Raw genomic sequence first — 23,054 nt, 5'->3', positions numbered from 1 at the left:
TGCAGGTGGATTTTCCACTATTTATGTAGTACATAACAGTGTACAGACCAGCTACAAGCTGGTTTTAGATGTTCTGACCAGCTATACACCAGTTATCAGGTACAGACCAGCTACAAGCTGGTTTTAGATATTCTGACCAGCTATACACCAGTTATCAGGTACAGACCAGCTACAAGCTGGTTTTAGATGTTCTGACCAGCTATACACCAGTTATCAGGTACAGACCAGCTACAAGCTGGTTTTAGATATTCTGACCAGCTATACACCAGTTATCAGGCACAGACCAGCTACAAGCTGGTTTTAGATGTTCTGACCAGCTATTCACCAGTTACCAGCTAGAAACCAGTTACCAGCTAGAAACCAGTTACCAGGTGCAAACAAGCTGGTTTTAGATGTTCTGACCAGCTATTCACCAGTTACTAGCTATGAACCAGTTACCAGGTGCAAACCAGCTACAAGCTGGTTTTAGATGTTCTGACCAGCTATTTATCAGTTACCAGGTACAGACCAGCTACAAGCTGGTTTTAGATGTTCTGACCAGCTATACACCAGTTACCAGGTACAGACCAGCTACAAGCTGGTTTTAGATGTTCTGACCAGCTATTTATCAGTTACCAGCTAGAAATCAGTTATCAAGTTCCAAAACACAGCTTAAGCTGGTCAAGCAGCTTGACCAGCTTTAGCTGGTATGAGCTGGTTTTTCCAGTAGGGAAGTCAGCATCCCTCTTAGTCATTGGGATTTGGAGGAGTAATTAACCTTTGAAATTAGGTAGGAAATAAGGTATTTTTTCCTTTAAATTCATATTTTGTTTAAAAACATTATCTGTAATATATAATGATCTGTAATATATAATAATTAAAAAATACTTTACTATCTTTTGAGTTCAATTCATTCACATTGCAGCAGTCAAAGGGCAGTTACTCATTGATATGTCCCATGACTTTTGCCGTGTCCCATGGAATCTAAAGAATGCTGTACTGACCTGCATAATATGTGGTGTCTCCTAAATTCATCATCAGAGATGGTGATTTCAGCCAGTCAGTCGCTTGCTGCTGGTTACAAAAAATAGCACCCACTGCATTGTCCACTGTGGGCAGTAATGCCTTTTATAATGTATTCTCATTGATCTGGCAGCCACTACGAGGCCCTGCTCTGATAATTAACATCACCAACTTATACGGGTGTGTGTGTACAAGGTGTGGGTGTTCATGATCTATTTGCAGGTTGCTTTTACATAATGTCACATTTTGGCATGTCATTGTACACCAATCAAGCATAATGTTATTAAGCTATGATCAACATCTTTAAATCTTCATTAAACAAATAGGAGCACCCAGTTCTAGAATTATGTTTCTCTGCATACTTTCACTGCAATGAAAAGACAAGTGTTGTGGTGTGTTAGTGTGTGTTGCCCTGATGTGGATTAGAGGCAGCAGTGCTACTGGAGTTTTTAAACACTATTCACAGGTTGCTTGAACATCATATTAGGAAAAAACTGTTTTTATTTCTCCCAACATTAATTTTACAGCTGTGAAAAGTAGAGTATTACTGAGCAGGAATCATAAGCAAAGCCGACAGAAGACAAGAGGAGAACAATTCTTTAAAACTATCTTTATTGTGTTGCCCAACAGAAGGTGCACTTAAACAATGTCTACTGGCTTGGTCGGAGGATTAAAAAAATACAGTCTAATAAAGAACATTTTATTTTCTCATCATTTATGGCAGTTAAAGGGACTTTCATGTCAGACCCATTGAGTAGGACCCTTGAATTGTGGTTCTACATGCTTTCTTGACACTATCATCTGGATATACAAGCCTGAACCTAGGAAAAAACCTGATCCACTTTATTAACCAGTGGAAGGAGATATCTGAAGATAATCTTCCTCTTCAAATACATTGTCAGCTGGTAGCTCAGCAGCATCTGATGAAAACTGATGACTCACTGTCAAACATCATAATTAAATCATTACAATTACAGAGATATACAACATATACCATAATTATCAAAATCATATCTGATGAAACGACAAAAAATGTAGGGGGGGATGGGAGTAACCTGACAGCTGTGAATTAGCAAAACATTCTGAGAGATTGGTGATACAAAGAAAGCCATACATTAATCAGCCAAAACTTGAAAACCACTGCAAGGTTAATAAGTAAACATCGATTGTTTACGTTGGTGTGCTGGAAGAAGGAAAATGGGAAACCAAAGAAATCTGAGCCATTTTGACAAGAACCAAATTGTGATGGTAAGGCTAGACAGCTGGCTCAGAACACCTCCAAAACATCAGAAAGGACATGTTCATATGTATCAAAAGCACTTCAGGAAAGGGCAAGTGGTGAATCTTGATGTATGTGTGTAGAGAAAGCTAGCCTGTCTGATCCCATAGAAGAGCTACAGAAGCAGAAAGTTATGAACAGGTTTTGTCAAGATAACTACATCACAATAACCATTTGTTTTCACAGATCAGCCATACAATGGCATCTGTCATATACAGATATATGTGTGTGTTAACCAATGAGTGAACAGTCAGTTTTTTAAGTTAATGTAGTTGGAGTAGAAAAATGGGGACCTGCATAGGGACCTGAGTCACTACAAGACTCCAAAGTTTCCATTTCCAAAACACCAGGCAGGGCCTTGGGTCGCTAAAGCTCCTTGATTGGCGTGTCTGTCTGACTAGCCCATCTGATTCCACAGAAGAGCCATAATAATAGCAGAAATTGTGGAAATAATTTGACTGCAAGAGTAAGGCCTACACAATATAATGCAAGTGGTTTTAATATTACGGCTGATTAGCGTACCTTTTAAAAAAAACAGACATATGTATTTTTTAAAACTTTGTATTTTTTTAACGGAAAACCATGGTCATGGCTGCCTGAATAAGTGCTCAAACATCACGTCTCTTGTAAATATACTTAAGAGAAACTTTCTTTAAACTGGCAGTCGCCTCAGTAACTTTGCTAAGGCTTCAGCATAATGGCTGTAGAGTTGCAGATTTAACTGTGTAATTAATGAACAAAGCTCAACTCAGGCCTATACCATACTGTTTACCTCATTAACCTTTTGTTGAACATGAACATCCAAAATGTGGAATGTCACCTGTATGGAGAGCTAAAAGCCAACAGACACTGATATGCAGTTTTCTAATATAGGTATGCAGTATTTTTTTTTCTATAATTATAATGTTGGAAGTACAGTAGAGATGTTTCTTTTCTGTCTTTTAAAAATTGTGTTTTGGCTACTTGGTAAACTGATGCACTGCAATGCAAGTACTAAAGCCCATGGTCACTCACACACACACTTGCAGCATTATGCACATCATCCCATGGAATTGGATGGAATCTGCCTTGTTCTCAGAAAGCAGTTTTGGCCTGCCATTACTTGCATTTTCATTTTAAGCACCTACACATTTCCTAACACAAGTAAACCACCTGTTTATTCATTCATTCATTCATTCCTTGGAATTATTTTAGCAGGAAGATGCTCAGAATTACTTTAAACTGTGAGCAAACATCCTCTCATTGGCACCTCTCCCTCAACAGAGCAGAGCAGATACTGTTCTAGGCCTAACCACCCGGCACGAGGAGGGGGGGGGCAGATATTTAAAGAGCGACCTCTGTGCATTCTCAACACAGATGCAGCTATAGATACAGTGAAAAGAACAGAAGTGAAACCTAGTTAAGTGCATAAGTGTGGAAGGAGAGGGCTCCCTACTGTAAACGATTAGCACTGCTGATGAGTCAACATGTCTGCCTCCTCTGTGGTGTGAATACCATTCACACTAATGTCACCTACTATCTCTGAATACTAACAAAACAAAAAAATGAACAAAAATACATTTGCATACACATGAGGAAGACATAACCACTCTACCCCACCACCATGCATGTACATACTCTAGCATCAGCTTTGTCAATAAGAAAATATAGGTGGAGGTTAAATGAAAAATATACAATTATTAATACAACAGTTAGAGTAAAGAGCTGTATGATTCTGGTGATTAATTAAAAAACAAACAAAAAAAACTAACGATTGTTTCTTTCTTTCCCTTTGCAACGCGTCTCTACTCTTGGTTTATAGGCAAGAGGTAAAGTGTATAGAAAAGGCAGACTCAGTCTCAAGCAGGCCTGTGTATGCATGTGTTTATCTGCATATAGACACACTCATGCGATTGCTTTTGCCTCTGGCAAAAATGCCTCCCAGTACTTTATCAGCTAGAAGAGAGAAAGGGGGGGGGGGGGGGGGGGGGGAGACTGTTAGATTTTTTTTTTGTTTTTCACAGCAATTAACTAATAATATCTAAATGCTACAACACACATACAAAATAGTGTTGAGACAATCTTACCTGTTGCTGTGATTGCAACAGAGACTCCAGATATCTAATAATTTGCTTCTTGAAATCCCGAGTTTTCTCTTTCTGTTACACAATAAATAAATAGTTTAAATTAATAAAAAAGATGATAAAATCAACATGTTAATATTTATGAATACTTGCAACCAGCATATTTAACAACATGCCTAAAGGCATACTGCATGCTAAAGTATTCCATATCGGATCAGATGGAAAAATATTGCCAAAATGTTTTATTATCTTTACTGCAAAAATACTTTTTCTGTTTGTAGCAAAATAAAAAATAAATCCTCTTTTCTCATTTCTAATTTAATATCTACTAGAGACAGAATATATCTGATTATATCTGTCCAGTATCATTTGTTTCACTTCAATCCTGGATATATAAAGTGCATTGTTAGTAGCATGACTTCAGTTAGAATTTGGTGAAAATCTCAATTAGGGGTGTGACATACCATAGCCAAATAATATTTTTCCAGGAGTATATTTTTGAAATATTTCTTAATTTAATGTTTTGACGTTTTGCCAAGAAAATTATTATTGTAAAAATACCCTTAAATATTGGGATATTATTTTAGAGACATATTGCATATACCTAATCCATACCCACCTCATATCTGATTACTTCTTTGCGCACGGTGGCAGAAACCCTCTCAAAGTCTCGCTCATACTGACTGACCTTGGCCTCCCACTGCAACACAAAACATCCTATAAATCACAACCGTCCTGCGGAGGGACACGAAATAATAAAATAACAGGAAAAGAACAGCTGTTTTTGCTTTCATGCTCAAGTTGGCATGAGTGTAGAGCAATACATCCACTAGAGGGTAGTTCAGAGTATGTTAAAGGCAGAGACCACATTCTGCCCATATTCATTTTTCAACACAAGCTGGTGATTATTACCTTCAGCAGCCTGGACTGTTGACAAAAGGCATGATAGCTTTGTGGATTTATTCTGCTGCATGCATCTATTCTGTCCCAATATCTTTGTGCCTTAGAAGAAATGGAGGTTCTTTAGACAAGGTTATTCCAGTCTTAACTAGTTTTTACGATGCTGTTAAATCCATGTGATTTGTCTCATGATTCAGTGTACTGTGTACTCTTTTTCTGCTCACTGCTACTGTACAGCATGGTTATCTAAGCCGGAGTAGATTTACTGTCGAACCTGTCTGTACGTTATTCAGCTACAAACTCATTAACATTGTGTTTGTGTATGCAGAACTGTCTCTTATTTTTTCTTTGTTACACCATTTGGAGTAAACTCTAAAGACTGTTACACATGAAAATTTGAAGCTGCTTGCCTGTATCTGCATGATTTATGCATAATGGGCTGATTTGGATATATAGAGCGGTGTGAAAAGTGTTTGCCCCCTACAGATTTCTTTTGTTTTTGTTTGTTCCTGATTAACAACACATTTCAATATCAGACAAATATAATCAGAGTAAATATATAAAGCAATTTTTAAAAGAAAAATGCATTTATTAAGGGAAAATCTATTTAAACCAACCTGAAGTGAAAAGTTATTTCCCCCTAAATAACCCTTAAACACTTTATGGCAACAACTGCAATTCCTCTGTTGAGGAATTTTGTCCTACTCTTCTTTTCAGAATTGTTTTTAATTCAGCCACATTGGAGGGATTTCGAGCATGAACAGCTTTTTTCCTTTTTTGGCATGGTTGGTTTGGATTTCTTTTGAAATCAATTTTCAATTTTGTTATATTTACTCATGTTATTTGTGTCTGATTTAAAAGTTTGTGTGAACATCCAAAACCTGTAAGTATGATAACAAAAAAAAGCAAAATCAAAAGAAATATGTAAGGGTGACTTTGCTCTCAGTAAAGTATGTAATGGGTTAAATATACACCTTCATTGCAATACGTTTAGCATTTTTTAATAAGCAGTGTACAATAATCATGCATTAAGTAAACAGGACTATGCCCCGACCACAGTTCTAAAAAGCCCAGCTGTGCTATGCTGTGTTGTGTTTAGCCTTCGGGTCGGCCTTTACCTCAACAATCTCGTCCTTGGCCTGCTGCAGTTTGTCTGGTTTGTTGGCCCACAGTAGTTTTGCTTCCGTCTCTCTTTTCTTCTGCAGCATGTTCTGAGCATCCTGCCATCGCTGCCACGCCTTCATCCGCTGGTCAAAGCAGGCCTGGACAAACACACAGACAGTTTGAGCTACAGTCTACCAGCTCAGCAAGACAGATTTATGCACCAGTCTCCAGGACATGGTCTATAAAAGCCTCTGCAGTACTGAAAACCAACCAGGACTGAGGATACTTATTTTATTAATCGAATACTCTGTGATTATTTTTTGCTTATTCAACTATTAATCAGATTTAAAGGAAATATATGTATTCATATAATTGATATTTGATCAGATATTGTTCAGATATGAAAGGTAACTGTTTATTATTATCATTATTTAATAACACAACAGTGTATGTATTGTAAATATACACTTGGCTGTGACTGTCAAACACTTGAAATTTACCCTGAAAATTATATTATTATGAAATATTTGGTTTTAATTTTTGGATTAAACGCCACTGCATTCAAGTTAAAAAATCAAGTTAAATAATTTTTAAAACTTTTTTAATTTATTTAGATGATTTTTTTAGTCATCATTACCTATAACAATAAAGGGAATTTTACTGGGCATGTTTGTACAGAAAATGAAATTCTATTCCCTCTGTATGCATGTATTTTGATATCGGTCTCTCCGTACCCGGACAGCCCCTAGCAGACGTATGTAGTCAGCAAGAAGCTCAGCAAAGATAAAGAAGTCGTTGGAGGCCTGGTCCTGATGAAGCTGCTCAATACGATCTTCCACCTCAGCCAGCTGGGATAGAGCTCTGGATAGTGCAGTGTTGTCTTCTGAGCTGCCCAACATCGCCACACTCTTGGCAAACATTGCTGTGTTCATAGACAACTCTGCAAACAAACAAAAAAACCAAACAAACACAGTTTAGCCAGAACTTCATCTACACTCTAAATGTATCTCTGTGCAGAATGTACCAGCCATACCTTTCCTGTGGATAACAAGGGAGTCCACCATGGCATGCAGCTTCCTCAGCTGCTGGTCCTCACTTTCCACCTCCTGTAGTTTCTCCTCAAACCACTGCAAACACACATAATATATTTGTATATATTACCATAAACAGTCAATTAAAATCAATAGGGATGCACATATTTACACAACTGAATACGACATAGCCTAAATATAATTTTGTCCTACTTGTCAATGAAAGTGCTACTGTGAACCTATTTCAGCTACCTTTCTTAGCATTGCAATTTTAGTCATAAATTTACCTCAGTAGGGGTATTGTTATAAATTTACGTACGCAGAGAAATTTCAATCTTAAATTTACCTCAGCAATGCAATTTGCCTCAGTAGGGGTATTCTAAATCACACATTTACTTACGCAGAGCAATTTTAGTCATACATTAACCTCAGCAATACAATTTTAGTCTCAAATGAACCTCTTTGGGGCTATCACATATTCACCTAAGCATTGCAATTTTAATCATGAATTTACCTCAGCAGTGCTACCCAAGTAACATGAGAGAAATTTACACAGAGAAAGGCTCGCCTCTTTCTGCTGGAAAACAGACCATTTGTGAAAAGGTAGGAAATTGATACCAAGCTCTCTACCACACTCCTTGCTTTGTAGCTATATAGCCATGCTCTGAACAGTGCTGGTGGAGGCCAGAGGTCAAGGAGGGTAGAGTGTGCGCCTGCCACCACTGCTTATATTATTTGCTCTTTCCACTCACTTATATTTTCAGTTGACAAATAGTTTTTGCATTCTTAATTATCAAAGGAATTATCTGGTGCAAACAATCAACACAAGGCAAAATAATTACCGTATTTTTCCCCACACTATAAGGCCTTATAATCCGGTGCGTTTTATGTATACATTTTTACCAGTCAGATTAATAACCCACTCCGCTGAAGTGCAGCATTATACAGGAGTTTCAGTTTAGTTCTCCAACACCGAGACTCGTGACAAGAGCAGTATTAGCATTAGCCGCTAAGCGCACTAGTTCTATTGCCGTTCAGAGGTAAGTATTACCTGCCTGTAGCCTGCTCCTAACCCCGGCTAGCTCTGCTGAAGCAGCATTAGCATTACCCGCTAACCGCGCTAGATCTTTTGCCGTTCAGAGGTGAGTACATTAGACTGTACTCTGCGCCATTACAAGCTACACAAGATGAACCGCTAGTTAATATTGCCCTGTCTTACTGGAATACTCGTGGTTCCTCCGTGTATCGTGCAATCCGGTCTACCTTATAGTGTGAAAAATATGGTAAAAAAAAAAAATCAACAACCAAATAATTTAATTAAATGTGCAAACAAAACTACTTACAACATCTGACTCGTTCATTTTTATGGTCATCTTGCTCACTGCATCTGTAGCCTTGTTGATCATCTTGAGGAATCCAGCTCCACTAAGCGCTTGGGTACCAACTGCTCTTGGTAACTATGAGAAGAAAGACACACAAAAAGACAAATATGGTAAGGCCTAACATCCTTTCCCTCCTGCTTTGTGAAGTGTCTCCAAGATAATTAGCAGCAGCAGGGAAAGCATTACCTCCTCCTTCTCTAAAAACTCCCTCACATCTGGGTCCTGCAGCAGAGATGGGTGACACACGACTCTCTGGAGGTACCTGAGGACAAAGCACAGAGGAGGGACATAAAAAAACCCACTTCTATAGCCTTTATTTGAAACGCTTAATAAGTGATTTTGTAATGTTTGTTAAATCACCTTTCTAGAGCAGCTCTCCTTCTCTCAACAAACTCTGCTGATGAGGGGTCTTCTTTACCAACCTTCACTTTGGTCATTCCTAAAACCAACATATGATTGTCAAGGCCAGTTTAAGCTTAGGAAAGGTTTTTAGTGAAAAATCAGATTCACATCATTTTCTGCTTCCCGCAGTGCAAAGTGTATCTGAACCATCACAACTCACAGCATGGAAGAATATACAGTATGCAAAATTAGGGTAACATGGTAACTTCACAAGCATGTGTGTCAGTTGAAAACCTTAAGCTGCAGGCTGCTAGTGTTGGGGGTATATAACACTTCAAACAGACATTATTCAGACGCACATGCAAAACAGAGGGAATTACTGGCACTGGAGAATCACTGGCACAAGCAACCAAAGAAACCCACAAACTTGAGAAAGATTAAGTTAGCTACCTAGCCAACTTTCCCAATCCACTTTAAAAATGGGTCATAAGATGGCAGAGGTGGAAGGTGGAGTGGAACTTTACCACTCCACTGCTATATACCCAGCTATCTGTGCATGAAGGGCTGCCCCAACTGCACTATTAAAATTTTAAATATGACAAAAACACAATAAACATGAAAAACAGATACAAATAAAATGTAATTTGCCCAAAAAATAAAAGATTTCATAGGGCCCCTTTACCTCTTTGGTAACTGTCCCTTTTTGTGCCTACCCTGTTACACCTTCCCATAGTCACCCACACCTTTTATTTTAAACATAGACTGACACACTTCTCTCCATCACTTAAACCACTTTCAGTTCCTCATTGTAGTGGTCCGAGGTTTGGGGCAGAGTTACTGTAAATCTAATTTTCAAAAAAAAAAACGCCAACACATTTAAAATGTCTCTCTCTGCCATTCAGTCTGAAATTGAAACAAATTCATTGCAGTTCAACTGCTAGATGGAACCCCAATCAGTGTTGGTTAGTGTTGAATGTGGCCAGCAAAGTTTTTACTGAATCTGACTCTCTCTCACATATTTGTAGAGTATGGAAATCTAACATAATTCTTTAGGGAAGCAGAGTAAATATTTTACTACCAAGTCTCTCAACCCTCTCAAAAGCATATTAGTGTGTCCACTAATGAGCATCAGCATAACTAGCAAACACAGATAGCCTCACTCTGTGCTCCAGGAAATTCATGGATTCTCTGAGCTGGTCTACATCATTTTAAATGTGGTTGATTCCAAAAAGTATGTTTTAACTTGAGATAGAAGTCCTGCCCAGTAGTGAATTATCAAGTTTGCCTGGGAAGATTTATGTAGCATCCAGCCCCGCCCTCAAGTGGAATCGGCAATCGACCAATCAAGCTGAAAGATGACCGGCAATCTGTACTGGCCTCAAAGCCATTGCAACCAATCCACTTTGCTGTGTGTGTTATTATGCCTTTTAATCTAACATATGTTAAATGAACTATAAATTACATATTCTGTTTATAACTTGTTTATACCAGTGTGAATGGGTGAGGTGAAATACTTTATACAAATAAATGCAATTACACTTTTTTTGTCATCACAAAACAAAACAAAAAAAAAATTGTCAGAGTAATGTCTATTTACAGACTGTATGAAACAGAGAGTGATTAGTGCCAATTAAAAAAGAAAAATGGGGGAAAAAAATGGATCCTTTAATCAAGTCAGACATAGACCAGGTGATTCTTACCCAGAATGCTCTTCTCTGGTGGTGGTGGTACAATGTATCCATTCTGTGCATGTTTCTCTGATAGTTTCTCATACAGACCAAGGAAATCACTGAAGCGTCTGCGCACCACAAACTGCTTACTTCGGAACATGGACAGCGTGGTCTGTGGGTGGGCAAGAGTGGTAGCATTAGATCAAAACATCAGTATGAGCACATGACTGCAATTAACAACCTTACATTACATGCACAGTAAAGCCCAGAAATATTTGGACAGTGACACAATCTTCAAGATTTGGACTCCACACTGGATTTGAAATTAAGCAACGGAGATGCAATTGAATTGTAGACTTTCAGGTTTAATTCAAGGGTTTGAACAAAAATATCATATGAAGCTTTTTAGTAATTGTAACCATTTCAACATACACAATTCCTCTTTATTTCAGTGACTCAAAATTTGACAAACTATCTTAAAAGCTATTTTATAGCCTTTATGAGCTATTCCCTCATTAATCCATCATCAATTAATCAGGCAAAAGGTCTTAAGATGATTCCTGAAAGTCCTGAAAGTCCTCGGAAGACAACAGTAGGGGATGATCACAGAATCCTTTTCATGGTAAAGAAAAAAACCCTTCTTCCACCCAAATAAAGAACGCTCTCCAGGCAGGAGGTGTATCAGTATTTCAGTCTATCATAAAGAGAAAACTTATAAAGAGCAAATACAGAGTGTTCACCAAAAGGTGCAAATCATTAATAGAAAGGCCAGAATAGACTTTCCCAAAAAGTATCTTAAAAAGTCAACAAATTTCTGGAACAGCATTCTTTGGACAGGTCTTTGCCTGCAAAGGATTCTTAAAAAGTATTAAAAATGAACATTTTATTAATGGCAAAGTTTATTTGTCCAACTACTTTTGAGCCCCTGAAACAAGTAGGATTCATAGAAAAATGGTTGCAATCCCTAAATACTTCATAGAAATGCTTTTTTCATCCCCTTGAATTAAACCTGAATGTCTATACTTTAATTGCATCTTGCAAACAGTGATGAACAGAGTCCAAATCATGAAGATTATGTCACTGTCCAAATATTTCTTGGCATATATATACAGTGGGGAGAACAAGTATTTGATACACTGCTGATTTTGCAGGTTTTCCCACTTGCAAAGCATGTGGAAGACTGTACTTTTTATCACAGGTACTCTTCAACTGTGAGTGATGGAATCTAAAACAAAAATCCAGGAAAATACATTGTATGATTTTTAAATAATTAATTTCCATTTTATTGTGGGAAATAAGTATTTGATCAACTATCAACCAGTAAGAATTTTGGCTCTCACAGACATGTTACTTCTTCTTTAAGAAGCCCTCCTGTTCTCCACTCATTACCTGTATTAACTGCACCTGTTTGAACTCGTTACCTGTATAAAAGACACCTGTCCACACACTCAATCAGTCAGACTCCAGCATCTCCACAATGCCCAAGACCAGAGAGCTGTGTAAGGACATCAGGGATAAAATTGTAGACCTGCACAAGGCTGGGATGGGCTACAGGACAATAGGCAAGCAGCTTGGTGAGAAGGCAACAACTGTTGGTGCAATTATTAGAAAATGGAAGAAATGCAAAATAACGGATAATCTCCCTCGGTCTGGGGCGCCATGCAAGATCTCACCTCGTGGAGCATCAATGATCTTGAGGAAGGTGAGGAATAAGCCCAGAATTACACGGCAGGACCTGGTCAATGACCTGAATAGAGCTGGGACCACAGTCTCAAAGAAAACAATCAGTAACACTCTACGCCGTCAAGGATTAAAATTCTGTAGTGCACACAAGGTGCCCTTCCTCAAGCCAACGTATGTCAAAGCCCGTCTGAAGTTTGCAAATGACCATCTGAATGATCCAGAGGAGGAATGGGAGAAGGTCATGTGGTCTGATGAGACAAAAATAGAACTTTTTGGTTTAAACGCCACTCGTCATGTTTGGAGGAAGAAGAATGATGAGTACAACCCCAAGAACACCATCCCAACCGTGCATGGCGGTGGAAACATCATTCTTTGGGGATGCTTTTCTGCAAAGGGGACAGGACGACTGCACCGTATTGTGGGAAGGATGGATGGGGCCATGTATCGTGAGATTTTGGCCAACAACCTCCTTCCCTCAGTAAGAGCATTGAAGATGGGTCGTGGCTGGGTCTTCCAGCATGATAACGACCCAAAACACACAGCCAGGGCAACTAAAGAGTGGCTCCGTAGGAAACATCTTAAGGTCCTGGAGTGGCCTAGCCAGTCTCCAGACCTGAATCCAATAGAAAATCTTTGGAGGGAGCTTAAAGTCCGTGTGGCCCAGCGACAGCCACGAAACCTGAAGGCTCTGGAGGAGCTCTGTATGGAGGAGTGGGCCAAAATCCCTGCTGCAGTGTGTGCAAACCTTGTCAAGAACTACAGGAAACGTCTCATCTCTGTAATTGCAAACAAAGGTTTCTTGTACCAAATATTAAGTTTCTTTTTCTGGTGTATCAAATACTTATTTCCCACAATAAAATGGAAATTAATTATTTAAAAATCATACAATGTATTTTTCTGGATTTTTGTTTTAGATTCCATCCCTCACAGTTGAAGAGTACCTATGATAAAAATTACAGTCTTCCACATGCTTTGCAAGTGGGAAAACCTGAAAAATCAGCGGTGTATCAAATACTTGTTCTCCCCACTGTATATGTATATATATAGATATATATATATATATATATATATATACGTATATATATATATATATATATATATATATATATATATATATATATATACGTATATATATATATATATATATATATATATATATATATATATATATATATATACGTATATATACGTATATATATATATATATATATATATATATATATATATATATATATATATATATATATATATATATATATATATATATATATATATATATAGGCACACAATAATTCAATGAAACATTTGTGAACAATATGCAAATGAAAATACCTGTGTTGAGACTTTGTAAGCCATATAGGCATTCATACCATCTCCTGCAAAAAGAGACCACAGTGAGCAAATCTTACAGATCTATAGGCTAATCTACTGCAAATATAATACTCATGAAAGGCCATGTAAAAAATACTGCCACAACCACATAGGGTGCAGGAGGACAAAAGGAAGCCTGAGTGCAGCTCAAAAGCCATGGCCTACTTTCACCCTCAGATGGATGAAGGCAATAAATATAAACTGACTGCCATGAGGCAAAAAGGGGAAGTGAGACACAGAGTAATAGGATGCTTAGGAGTTTCTGTTGACCATTGTGTTTTAGTTGCATAAATCAAACAATTTATCTGTCATCACAATGTTGTTAGGTAGGGTCAACTGTCAGAAACAGTTTAGTGTCAAGTGTGAGTCAGATACCGTGTTCATGCAAATAACTTCCTAAGAAGAGTGGAACAATAGGCGTGGGGGTGAACTTACCAACTTTCTCTGGGTTTGTAACGGAAATGTTCAAATCAAATTTGTCCTCATTCTCCTCCTCCTCCAGCTGAGAGAAAGACAGCATGCGAGAAAGGATGAACAAAAAGGAAAACAGAACATAACTCAGTAACTAGATTTAAGCACAAAATGACCAAGACTATACATAATAAATTCAAATAAATTCTAGTCTAGTATAACATGACTTTCTTGGAATTTGGAAAAAAAATACATGTATATAAGTGTCATCAATTTAGATTCCCAATTGTGTGAATTAAATAACACTAAACACAAGTACAGAGACATTAAAAATGAGTCACATGTTTTCAGTTTGAAAGTATTGTGTTACTCTTTTGTTTGTATTTGTGGCTTTTCATTTTGACACAGTGTGTTTAGTTGTTGGAATAAGTGAAGTATTTTGATAAGCTCTGTTTGTTTGTTGTATATGCTGTAGGGATGCATGAATACTGAAACTGGTATCACTATCGGGCCCAATACCAAAGTAGTGTACCTGTAAAAGTTTGCTTAGGTGGGTCTCACGTCACATTTAACATAAAATGAACATACTTCCATAGAATAAAACTAATCTCTATTACCCATCTCTGTTAAAATGTTTTAAATTTCTTTCAAGTATACTTGTTTGCATATACAAGCTGACTCTTACAACAAAATTAAAATGAATAAACTCATTGTTGCATTTCACTACTTTACACTATTACATGCTCTTGATTGCATCATTCTACATAGGTACACTTAAATACACAAAAATACACATACGTGCTTGTACTCATATTCGGTTAGAAAAAAAAAATGGTATTTACGCATCTAGTTGTATAAATTACTTTGATTTTGACACAGTCTATGATGTAACACTTGAGGGGAGTGATTGCAATCCGTGTATCATTCGTTCATTTGATATTCAATTGAGAATCAAAATCGGAAAATTAAAAAACCAATTCGTTTTTTTCGTTTTTCGTTTTTGAATATAATACCAAAAAACGAATAACGGCTTGTATTTTGTATTTTTATTTGGTTATCCAAACAAAAATTGGAAATTTAAAAAACGGACCAGGAGCCGAATTTGATTTTGATTTTGAACTTGACCCATTTGTGTGCCCCGGAAGTTACTGATTTGTTTATTCTTGGTGGGTTTCTGTTGCGCGGGAGTTCACTGCAGTGTTATCTACACAGTCTGTATTGCTGTAGGCTTTGGATGGAGTTGAGGATGGAGAGTTTTATCTTGTTCAGAGGAACTAAACGCGTTGCAGTGAAAGAAGACGATATGACAACAGAAAAAATCGGCAGGATCTTTCAGGTGTTTGTCTAACGTTCCGTAGCTAAATGTCATATTTAGTTAATGTTATTCTGTGAATTGCCGCCTACATACTTTTTTATATACGTGACTAGCTGGCTAACTAACCTAGCTAGCTAGCTGGTTAGTCTATACATGGTGTAGTAAACTTCTTCCCTCACTGTTTTCATTTGAAAAGGTACACGGTCCCAGTGTCACCAAGAATAAACACCAAGAATAAACAAATCAGTAACTTCCGGGGCACACAAATGGGTCAAGTTCAAAATCAAAATCAAATTCGGCTCCTGGTCCGTTTTTTAAATTTCCAATTTTTGTTTGGATAACCAAATAAAAATACAAAATACAAGCCGTTATTCGTTTTTTGGTATTATATTCAAAAACGAAAAACGAAAAAACGAATTGGTTTTTTAATTTTCCGATTTTGATTCTCAATTGAATATCAAATGAACGAATGATACACGGATTGATTGCCTCACTCTCGTTCATTTTTTTCCACTACTTTGTTACTTATTGAAAGTTAATAGTAAACTCTGCTGTTTTGAGGTTGACTTGAGTGCATATAACTCCCAGGCCTCACACTAATATAACTGTGCTCTCTCCAATAAAACACCAGAACAATGGTGCTGAAGATGAGTGGCTGTGCTCAATGTTCCGCCTTATGGCTCTGGTGGTTCATTGTTTACAGACTAAACTGGTTTTATCCACATGCATCATTCAGTTCAATGCAAAATGCAACTTCAATATTAATTGACATTTAAATATGCTGCTTTTGAGGATACGAGAGATTTACAAGCACAATTTGGAGACTACATACTGTAGTCATTTTAGTTTAGACTATTTGTATTTATGGGGCATAAATATCAGCTTCTTCCAGGAACTGCCACATTTTATGCGGTTTATGCATGACTGCACGTTTTGCACTTGTACGGACAGGGTGAAAGCTGATACGACAACAACTCTCACTCCATAAAGTTAAAGACAACACCAGAAGCATTGCAGTGTGTTTATAAGTGGAGAGGAATCTAATCTCACACCATGCTTTTGTAATGAAAAGAGGTGGGTTTGGCGGTGTCTCATACCTCTTCTAGTGTTTTGGGCTGAGGTTTGGAGGTGCTGGCTGAGGATGAGAGTGTGGAGGCTGGCACAGACGGCTTCGCTGCTTCTCTCTTCCTTTTGTCATTATGAGGACTGTCCAAAGACAGCTCAACCGTGGCCTCTGAGGAGGATAAAGAATGAATGAGAGAGAAAGAGAGAGAGAGAGAAAGAGAAATGTGTGAGAGAGAGTTTAAAAAACAACACATAAGTTCCCCAAAAGAGAGCAAACTCCTGACATCTGGGAAAAGCCAGCTCATCAATTTGCCTCCATAGAATAACACATACTGTGGCATTAACAAAACAGGCCTCCTTACACCCACAAACACAAACACAAACACAAACACAAACACAAACACAAACACAAACACAAACACAAACACACACACAAACACACACACAAACACACACACAAACACACACACACACACACACACACACACACACACACACACACACACACACACACACACACACACACACACACACACACACAAAAACACAAACACACACAATTTAGTGCCAAATGCTTCCATCAGCATGGTGAGGGCCAGGTCATTGTAAAGGAAGATTCTCCTGCTCTTCCTGAACTAAAAAAAGGGAAGAAACATGCTGAAATGGCATTTCCTTTTCAAAAACTATATGAGCTGCTGCACATTCACTTTCTCTTCTACCCTACAATCAGACTAGCAAGCGACAGAGCAAAAAGCATCCAGTCATTTCCTATGAGTGTATGTGATTTGTATCCGTGATTTAGTAACACAGCGACAAGTGGCAAAATAGTTTGAAAGTTTCTCAATTTTACACAAATGATTTTTAACGAATAATTAAACACAGTGGCAAGAATAAGTATGTGAACTCTTTGGATATATCATGTTTTTCTGCTTTAAATTGATCATAAAAATGTCGGTTAGTCTGATCGTCATTCAAGACAATGACAAACTGTGCCTAAAATAATGACATAAAATATATATGAGCTCACAGGTCTAAAATGAACAAGCCAACCCATAGCATCTATATAGGTTTTAGATCTGGGCTCTGTGGGATCTGTGGCCAAAAGATTGATAAACTTTTCTTGAGCCATTCTGCTTCAGATTTGCTGCAGGCGTGCAGCAAGTTTCTTTTAATAAGCAGAGAATACCCTTAGGGGGTCTTGCCTAGACACCCTACTTGGTTAAGGCTCAACAGATTTTAGATTCATGAAAACAGATGTTAGCTTGTACCAATGCCTTAAAATATTTGTCATTCAGGTTGTTTCTTTACCTCATTGAGTAGTCATTGTGCTCTTGGGGTCATTTTGACTGGGTGCCCAGTTCTTAACAGAGTAGTCACAGTCCCAAATTATCTCCATTTGTAGATTGTTTGCATTACTGTAGACTGGTGAATTTCTAAAGACGTACAAGGTAACGTCTGATTGTAGATCTATTGAAAGCTCTTTTTGGTGTGGAATAACTCGAATACACAGATCCTTCTTGTGCACAGCAAACTCAACATTTTTGAGTGGCTCTTATCAGTCAAAGTAACTAGTTCATACCTCCACACTAGCAAGACTTTAATTATCTTGAGGAAATTAACACAAGGGTTCAATTGCTTTTTTCCATTAGCACTATGAATATTTTATGGTGGTTCTCAATGAGGACACAAAAGATCACATTTTTTGGGCAGTTATTTTAGGCACATAATGTATGTAAATACCCCTGATTTGGGGGAAGATCAGGTCACATTTTATGATACATTTATGCAGAAAACTTAAATACTTTTTCTTGCCACTGTATTAATTATAAAGCAGTAATTCTACCAATCGGCTCTGACAAATTCTCCAAACCAATCAAAATTGGACACAACACTCCAAGGTCTTCTCTCTAAATGTTTGGTTCCAACCAGCTTATCGTTCCTGTTCTCAACAAGTTCTAAACACAAAAGAGAAGCTCTTAACTGCTATTTCTACTTTTTCTGTTATATAACAAACATTTGCACAGAATAAAAGGACAACTTGAAAAATAAAGCATGAGAAAAAGTATAGGATATTGTTGGTCTCTCTGTCAGGGAGGTCTCTTGACAGCTAACCTGCAAGATTAGCCAGCATACTAACCAGCCAATAACATTATCTACAAAAGCTCGCAATTAGGGTTCAATACAAACATTACTTCCTTATACATTCCAATAGTAAATGAAAAATACCTATATTAAAGGAACAGCTAGTAAATTAACAATACCTATTGTACTCAATTTTCCTGTCGCACATACAAACTTAAAACTAAAAGCGACTTGACACCTACTGTTGGAATTAAAAAGACAGAGGGAAAACAAGTTGTATTATGACTGTAATACATGAACTTGACCAAAAATTTAAAGACACCAGGACTGCATACCTGCAAACAGATCCTCCTCATCAGAGTGCAACCCGTTAGTTTTAGAGCCGGTGTTCACGCTCGGTTTCGCAGCCGCAGCTGCAGATGGGGCTGTGAAGGTTTCCTCCGTGAAGAGATCACTTGGGGCTTTACTGCCTGCTTTTGCCTCTGTGAAGATGTCATTAGGTTCCTCGGTGAAGAGCGGCACTTGTGGTTTTTTAGTCACCGCTCCCAGAGGTTCCTTAAACAGGTCCTCTTCGTCATCATCACCAAACAGGTCAGCTCTCGCTGGTTTATTTACAGCTGCAGCGCCGCCTGTGGGCTCACTAAAAACGTCAGTGGCCGGTTCTTTGACAGTGCCTTTTAGGGGCTCCTCAAAAATGTCCTTCTGAGGCTTACTGACAACATCGTTTTGAGATGCCTTGTGGACTTCAGCACTGACGTCCTCCTTCACAGCCGCACTCGCTGTCTTCTCGGTGACATCACTCTTTGGCGGTTCCTCACCGAGGTCCAGTAAAGGGGCACTTTTTGTGTCAGTCACTGGAGCAGCTGCAGACTCTCCTAAGGGGTCACTGAACAGATCCTCGTCGTCAGCTGCCTTGTCCACAAGGGACACAACTTGAGCTTTACTGAGCCCTGTACTCTCTGTCTTCTCTGGTTCTGCACTTGTCTTGTTCAGTGGGTCGTTGAAGGAATCTGCTGGGGCATCACTGAAGATGTCTTTAGCAGGTTCACTGGCACTTGTAGGAAGAGGAGGATCCATTACCACGTCGGAGAGCATCTGCAAGAGAGAAGAGAGAAAAATATTAATAGTCAATTTTGCAACATTTTCCATTTATATTCAAAAGAATATGCCTGGTTTAGACTTTAATTCAAATCAGATAAAATAATTAGAGAAAGACTACCATCACTGTAAATTGTAATTAAGGCTTAAGCGAGTTAGGGTGTTTTCACACCTGCACTTTTTCCTAATACAATTTTCCACCCATGTGGATTTGTATGGCTTTGTTTGGGCAGATGTGAATACAGTAATTACACTCAGTAGCGGACCAAAACAACCTAACAGAGACCACATATGAGAGGAGGTGGTCTCTGCCTTGTCACAAACACAAACTTTGGAGTGGTTTGCTTTTGGTGAAAACGTGATCGGACCTATCAGTGATCAGATGTACACCACAAGTTTGAGGTATAGCCAGGTGTTAATAACATGGTATATTGCCAAAACAGTTACTTCAGCTATAAACATATTGTCTCTGTCCAATGCAAAATAAGTATCTCCAAAACAATATAAAAAGAGTTTATTTCAGGTAATTTTGAAGTATTTCTATTGGTCTGTTCATCAAGAAACGTTGGCACAATTTATGGTAAAGTTTGTCTGTTTAAATAATGTTGTAAACTAAAAATAATACTTGTTTTTTTATTGGACAGCAACGATATGCTCTTGCTCCATTTTAAACTGTACAGAAAATTGTCTACTTTAGAACACAGGATCCTCTTCCTGTATTTATTTATTTTCTTGCTTCATCCCCACAGAGGTCTGATCAGAAAACGCCCTAAAAATACAATGTGGGCTAACAAGAGAACTGCATAAACCACAAGACCGCCTTAACCACTTCAATGATCCAGTCTCTTCCTGAAGCAAAAGCAGCCAGCAGTTGAAGCATATGAGCACATCTGAGAATCACATGACTGAGGCAGGTCTGAGCCAGCTTTACCAGCAGCACAGTGGACATGTCCAGAGAACTTTGGCCACTGACTTCTCCCAACTAGCTACCTCTGCAAAAACCACTACGCCCAGGAATTGAGTCACACAGCTGGCAACAGGCATGCAGGAGTGTGTAAAGAAGGGGGAACAGGGAACTGTTCTTGAGAAGAAAATTGTAGACACTTATTCTACATCTTACTGACATTTCACTCATCCCTGATCTGGGATCTGGCTGAGCCACATCTGGACGGCTTTACTGGTCATTTGTTGCACATGTTAAAGCATTTAAGCAACAGGCCTGGGTTAAGATGATTAAGGGGGGTTTATGAAGTATTTAGCTACAAATTCATTCCCTAAAACTACCAGCTGCTTAGTAAGTGTACCTAGCTAGCTAACGCTACAGTCACGGTCAACATAAGTCTGTGTGTGCACTGCCAGGGTCACATTCCTACAACTGACGGTGTTTATACTGAGCAGAGCCAGAAAAGGCCACGACAAAGTGACTGCAGTCGGACGGCTGGATAAATAAATAGATTGAAAGGTTAGCCAACAAACTTCATTAGCTAGCTAGCTAACAAGCTACAGAGACACTCTGGTGGTTCAACCCGTGGCTGTTTAACAGCAGCAGTTCAGTAAATGAACTTGCCCAGCTGGCATTTTTAACATTGAATCAACGTTGGATTTGGCGTTGATAAACCATAGTTCACTGAAACTAGAAAATCCTATGGTTCAACAGTGTTAACAATAAATTTACACCTCTGTATTAAAGATGAGTATAAAGCATATTACCCACCACTACCTCTATCTGATTGAACATCTGATCTCAAAAACACAACAGTAAAACAAAATAAAACATGAACATTGGTGCCAAATTAAAAAGCAGTTACTGCAAATGGAAGCAATAACACTTTTCATCCCTCTATCCAACCGTTTTTTAAAAACTGTATGGTGATTAAATGTAAAATACTAATTCAAAAGGCAGAAGGTTGAGGACATTATGTTGATTCAACGTTACAATTTTAACGTTTGGACAACCATTTAACATTAAACGTTGCTTCAAAGTTGTTTCAACGTTCATATTACTTCAAACACATTACAACGTTGAAGGTCGGTTGTGTGCCAGCTGGGTGGGTTAACTAGTTATCGCTAGTTAGGTTAACTAATCGCTGAGTAGGAAGGTTTTCTGGTGGGTGTAAAGCGAGTGGAAGTGTTTTTATTAACTAGCCAGCTCCTTACTGCAGTAGAAAAACAGCTATTCAGCGTAAGGACGAAGTTTAACATGAGTAAATATAAAGCGGGCAGAGCTTCCTCGGTGCTGCTGTGAATGACAACACGGCGGAAGGCGGCGGCGGACAGAGGGCTTCGTATCTCTCGGGTTAGCGCTCTGCTAGCTAGCCGCACGAGCTTTACTGGAGCTAACAGCAGTGAAAGTCGAGTGTAGGAAGAGAGAGGAGACGGAACACACAGACACAGAGAGGGAGAGGGACACAGAGACAGAGTTTAAGCCTGAAGTTTACAGCTACAGCTACAGCTCCAGCACCGCGGCTACCCCCGCACTCCCCCCGCAGTTACTCACACCGCCTGTGAAAATATCCGCGCCTTCATCGCTGTCCTCATCCTCTAAGTCGGGCTCCAGTTCCTGCTCCTCGGACTCGGGAAAGGGAGGGGGACTCCGCTCTGAACTGGCCGCCATCTTCATTCAGTCTGCAGTAGACAGGCGAGGAGGAGGAGGACGCAGAAAAACTTTGGTAAAGACGAGAAAAATACACACAAATGAGCGCCGCCTGCCGGCGGACCCTGCAGCTACACCGGCCTGCTCCATACAGACAGGTCACACTCAGCGACAGACGGGGCCGCTGTAAACACAGCGCGACCTTTATTACCCCCTTAAAAGCCCAGAATTTCTGTCAATTTTATGCCTGATATTACACGCCTTGAATTTCTGTTCTAGCATTACATAAAAGGTTTCATGTTTGATAAGAAACGTTTCTAAAAATCCCAAGTGTGATGGTAAAAGAATAACATATTAAGGAAATCTGCAAGTCAACATTTAATTATTGAAAATCTTCCTTAACTTCATTTTAAAATAAAATTTCCTGAATACAAATCAAGCATTCTCCAAATGCCCTTCAAACATTTGAGGATGATTCCTTTTGTTTTTCTGAAATTATTAAGTGGAATAGAGAGTGGACGGGCAGCTTCTCCAAGCGTACTGTTGGAGTCACAATTTTACTGCAGATAAAAAGGGTTTTGTATCATCACTCACTGCACAACGCTACACAGTATAAATAATCAGACAAAAACTCAAATAAAATATAAAAATAAAAAATAAGCA

General features: G+C 38.5%; 1 protein-coding gene across 1 annotated transcript; it reads right to left on the bottom strand.

Annotated features, from left to right (window-relative positions):
* Positions 1 to 1,597: 1,597 nt before the first annotated feature.
* Positions 1,598 to 22,490, bottom strand: snx1a (sorting nexin 1a). The gene is made up of 15 exons (XM_049474365.1): positions 22,296 to 22,490; positions 19,036 to 19,795; positions 16,651 to 16,787; positions 14,263 to 14,329; positions 13,789 to 13,832; positions 10,804 to 10,945; positions 9,122 to 9,200; positions 8,948 to 9,023; positions 8,723 to 8,836; positions 7,382 to 7,475; positions 7,083 to 7,288; positions 6,363 to 6,506; positions 4,964 to 5,044; positions 4,348 to 4,419; positions 1,598 to 4,216 (listed from the first exon to the last, which is right to left on the bottom strand). Exons 1-15 carry the CDS (start codon positions 22,416 to 22,418, stop codon positions 4,166 to 4,168), a joined length of 2,190 nt encoding a protein of 729 aa, XP_049330322.1. The 5' UTR covers positions 22,419 to 22,490; the 3' UTR covers positions 1,598 to 4,165.
* Between the last annotated feature and the right edge of the window lie 564 nt (positions 22,491 to 23,054).

The sequence above is a fragment of the Astyanax mexicanus genome, chromosome 2, assembly GCF_023375975.1.
Source record: "Astyanax mexicanus isolate ESR-SI-001 chromosome 2, AstMex3_surface, whole genome shotgun sequence".
In the NCBI taxonomy this organism is placed as follows: Eukaryota; Metazoa; Chordata; class Actinopteri; order Characiformes; family Acestrorhamphidae; genus Astyanax; species Astyanax mexicanus.
This window is presented reverse-complemented; position numbering and strand designations above follow the sequence as displayed.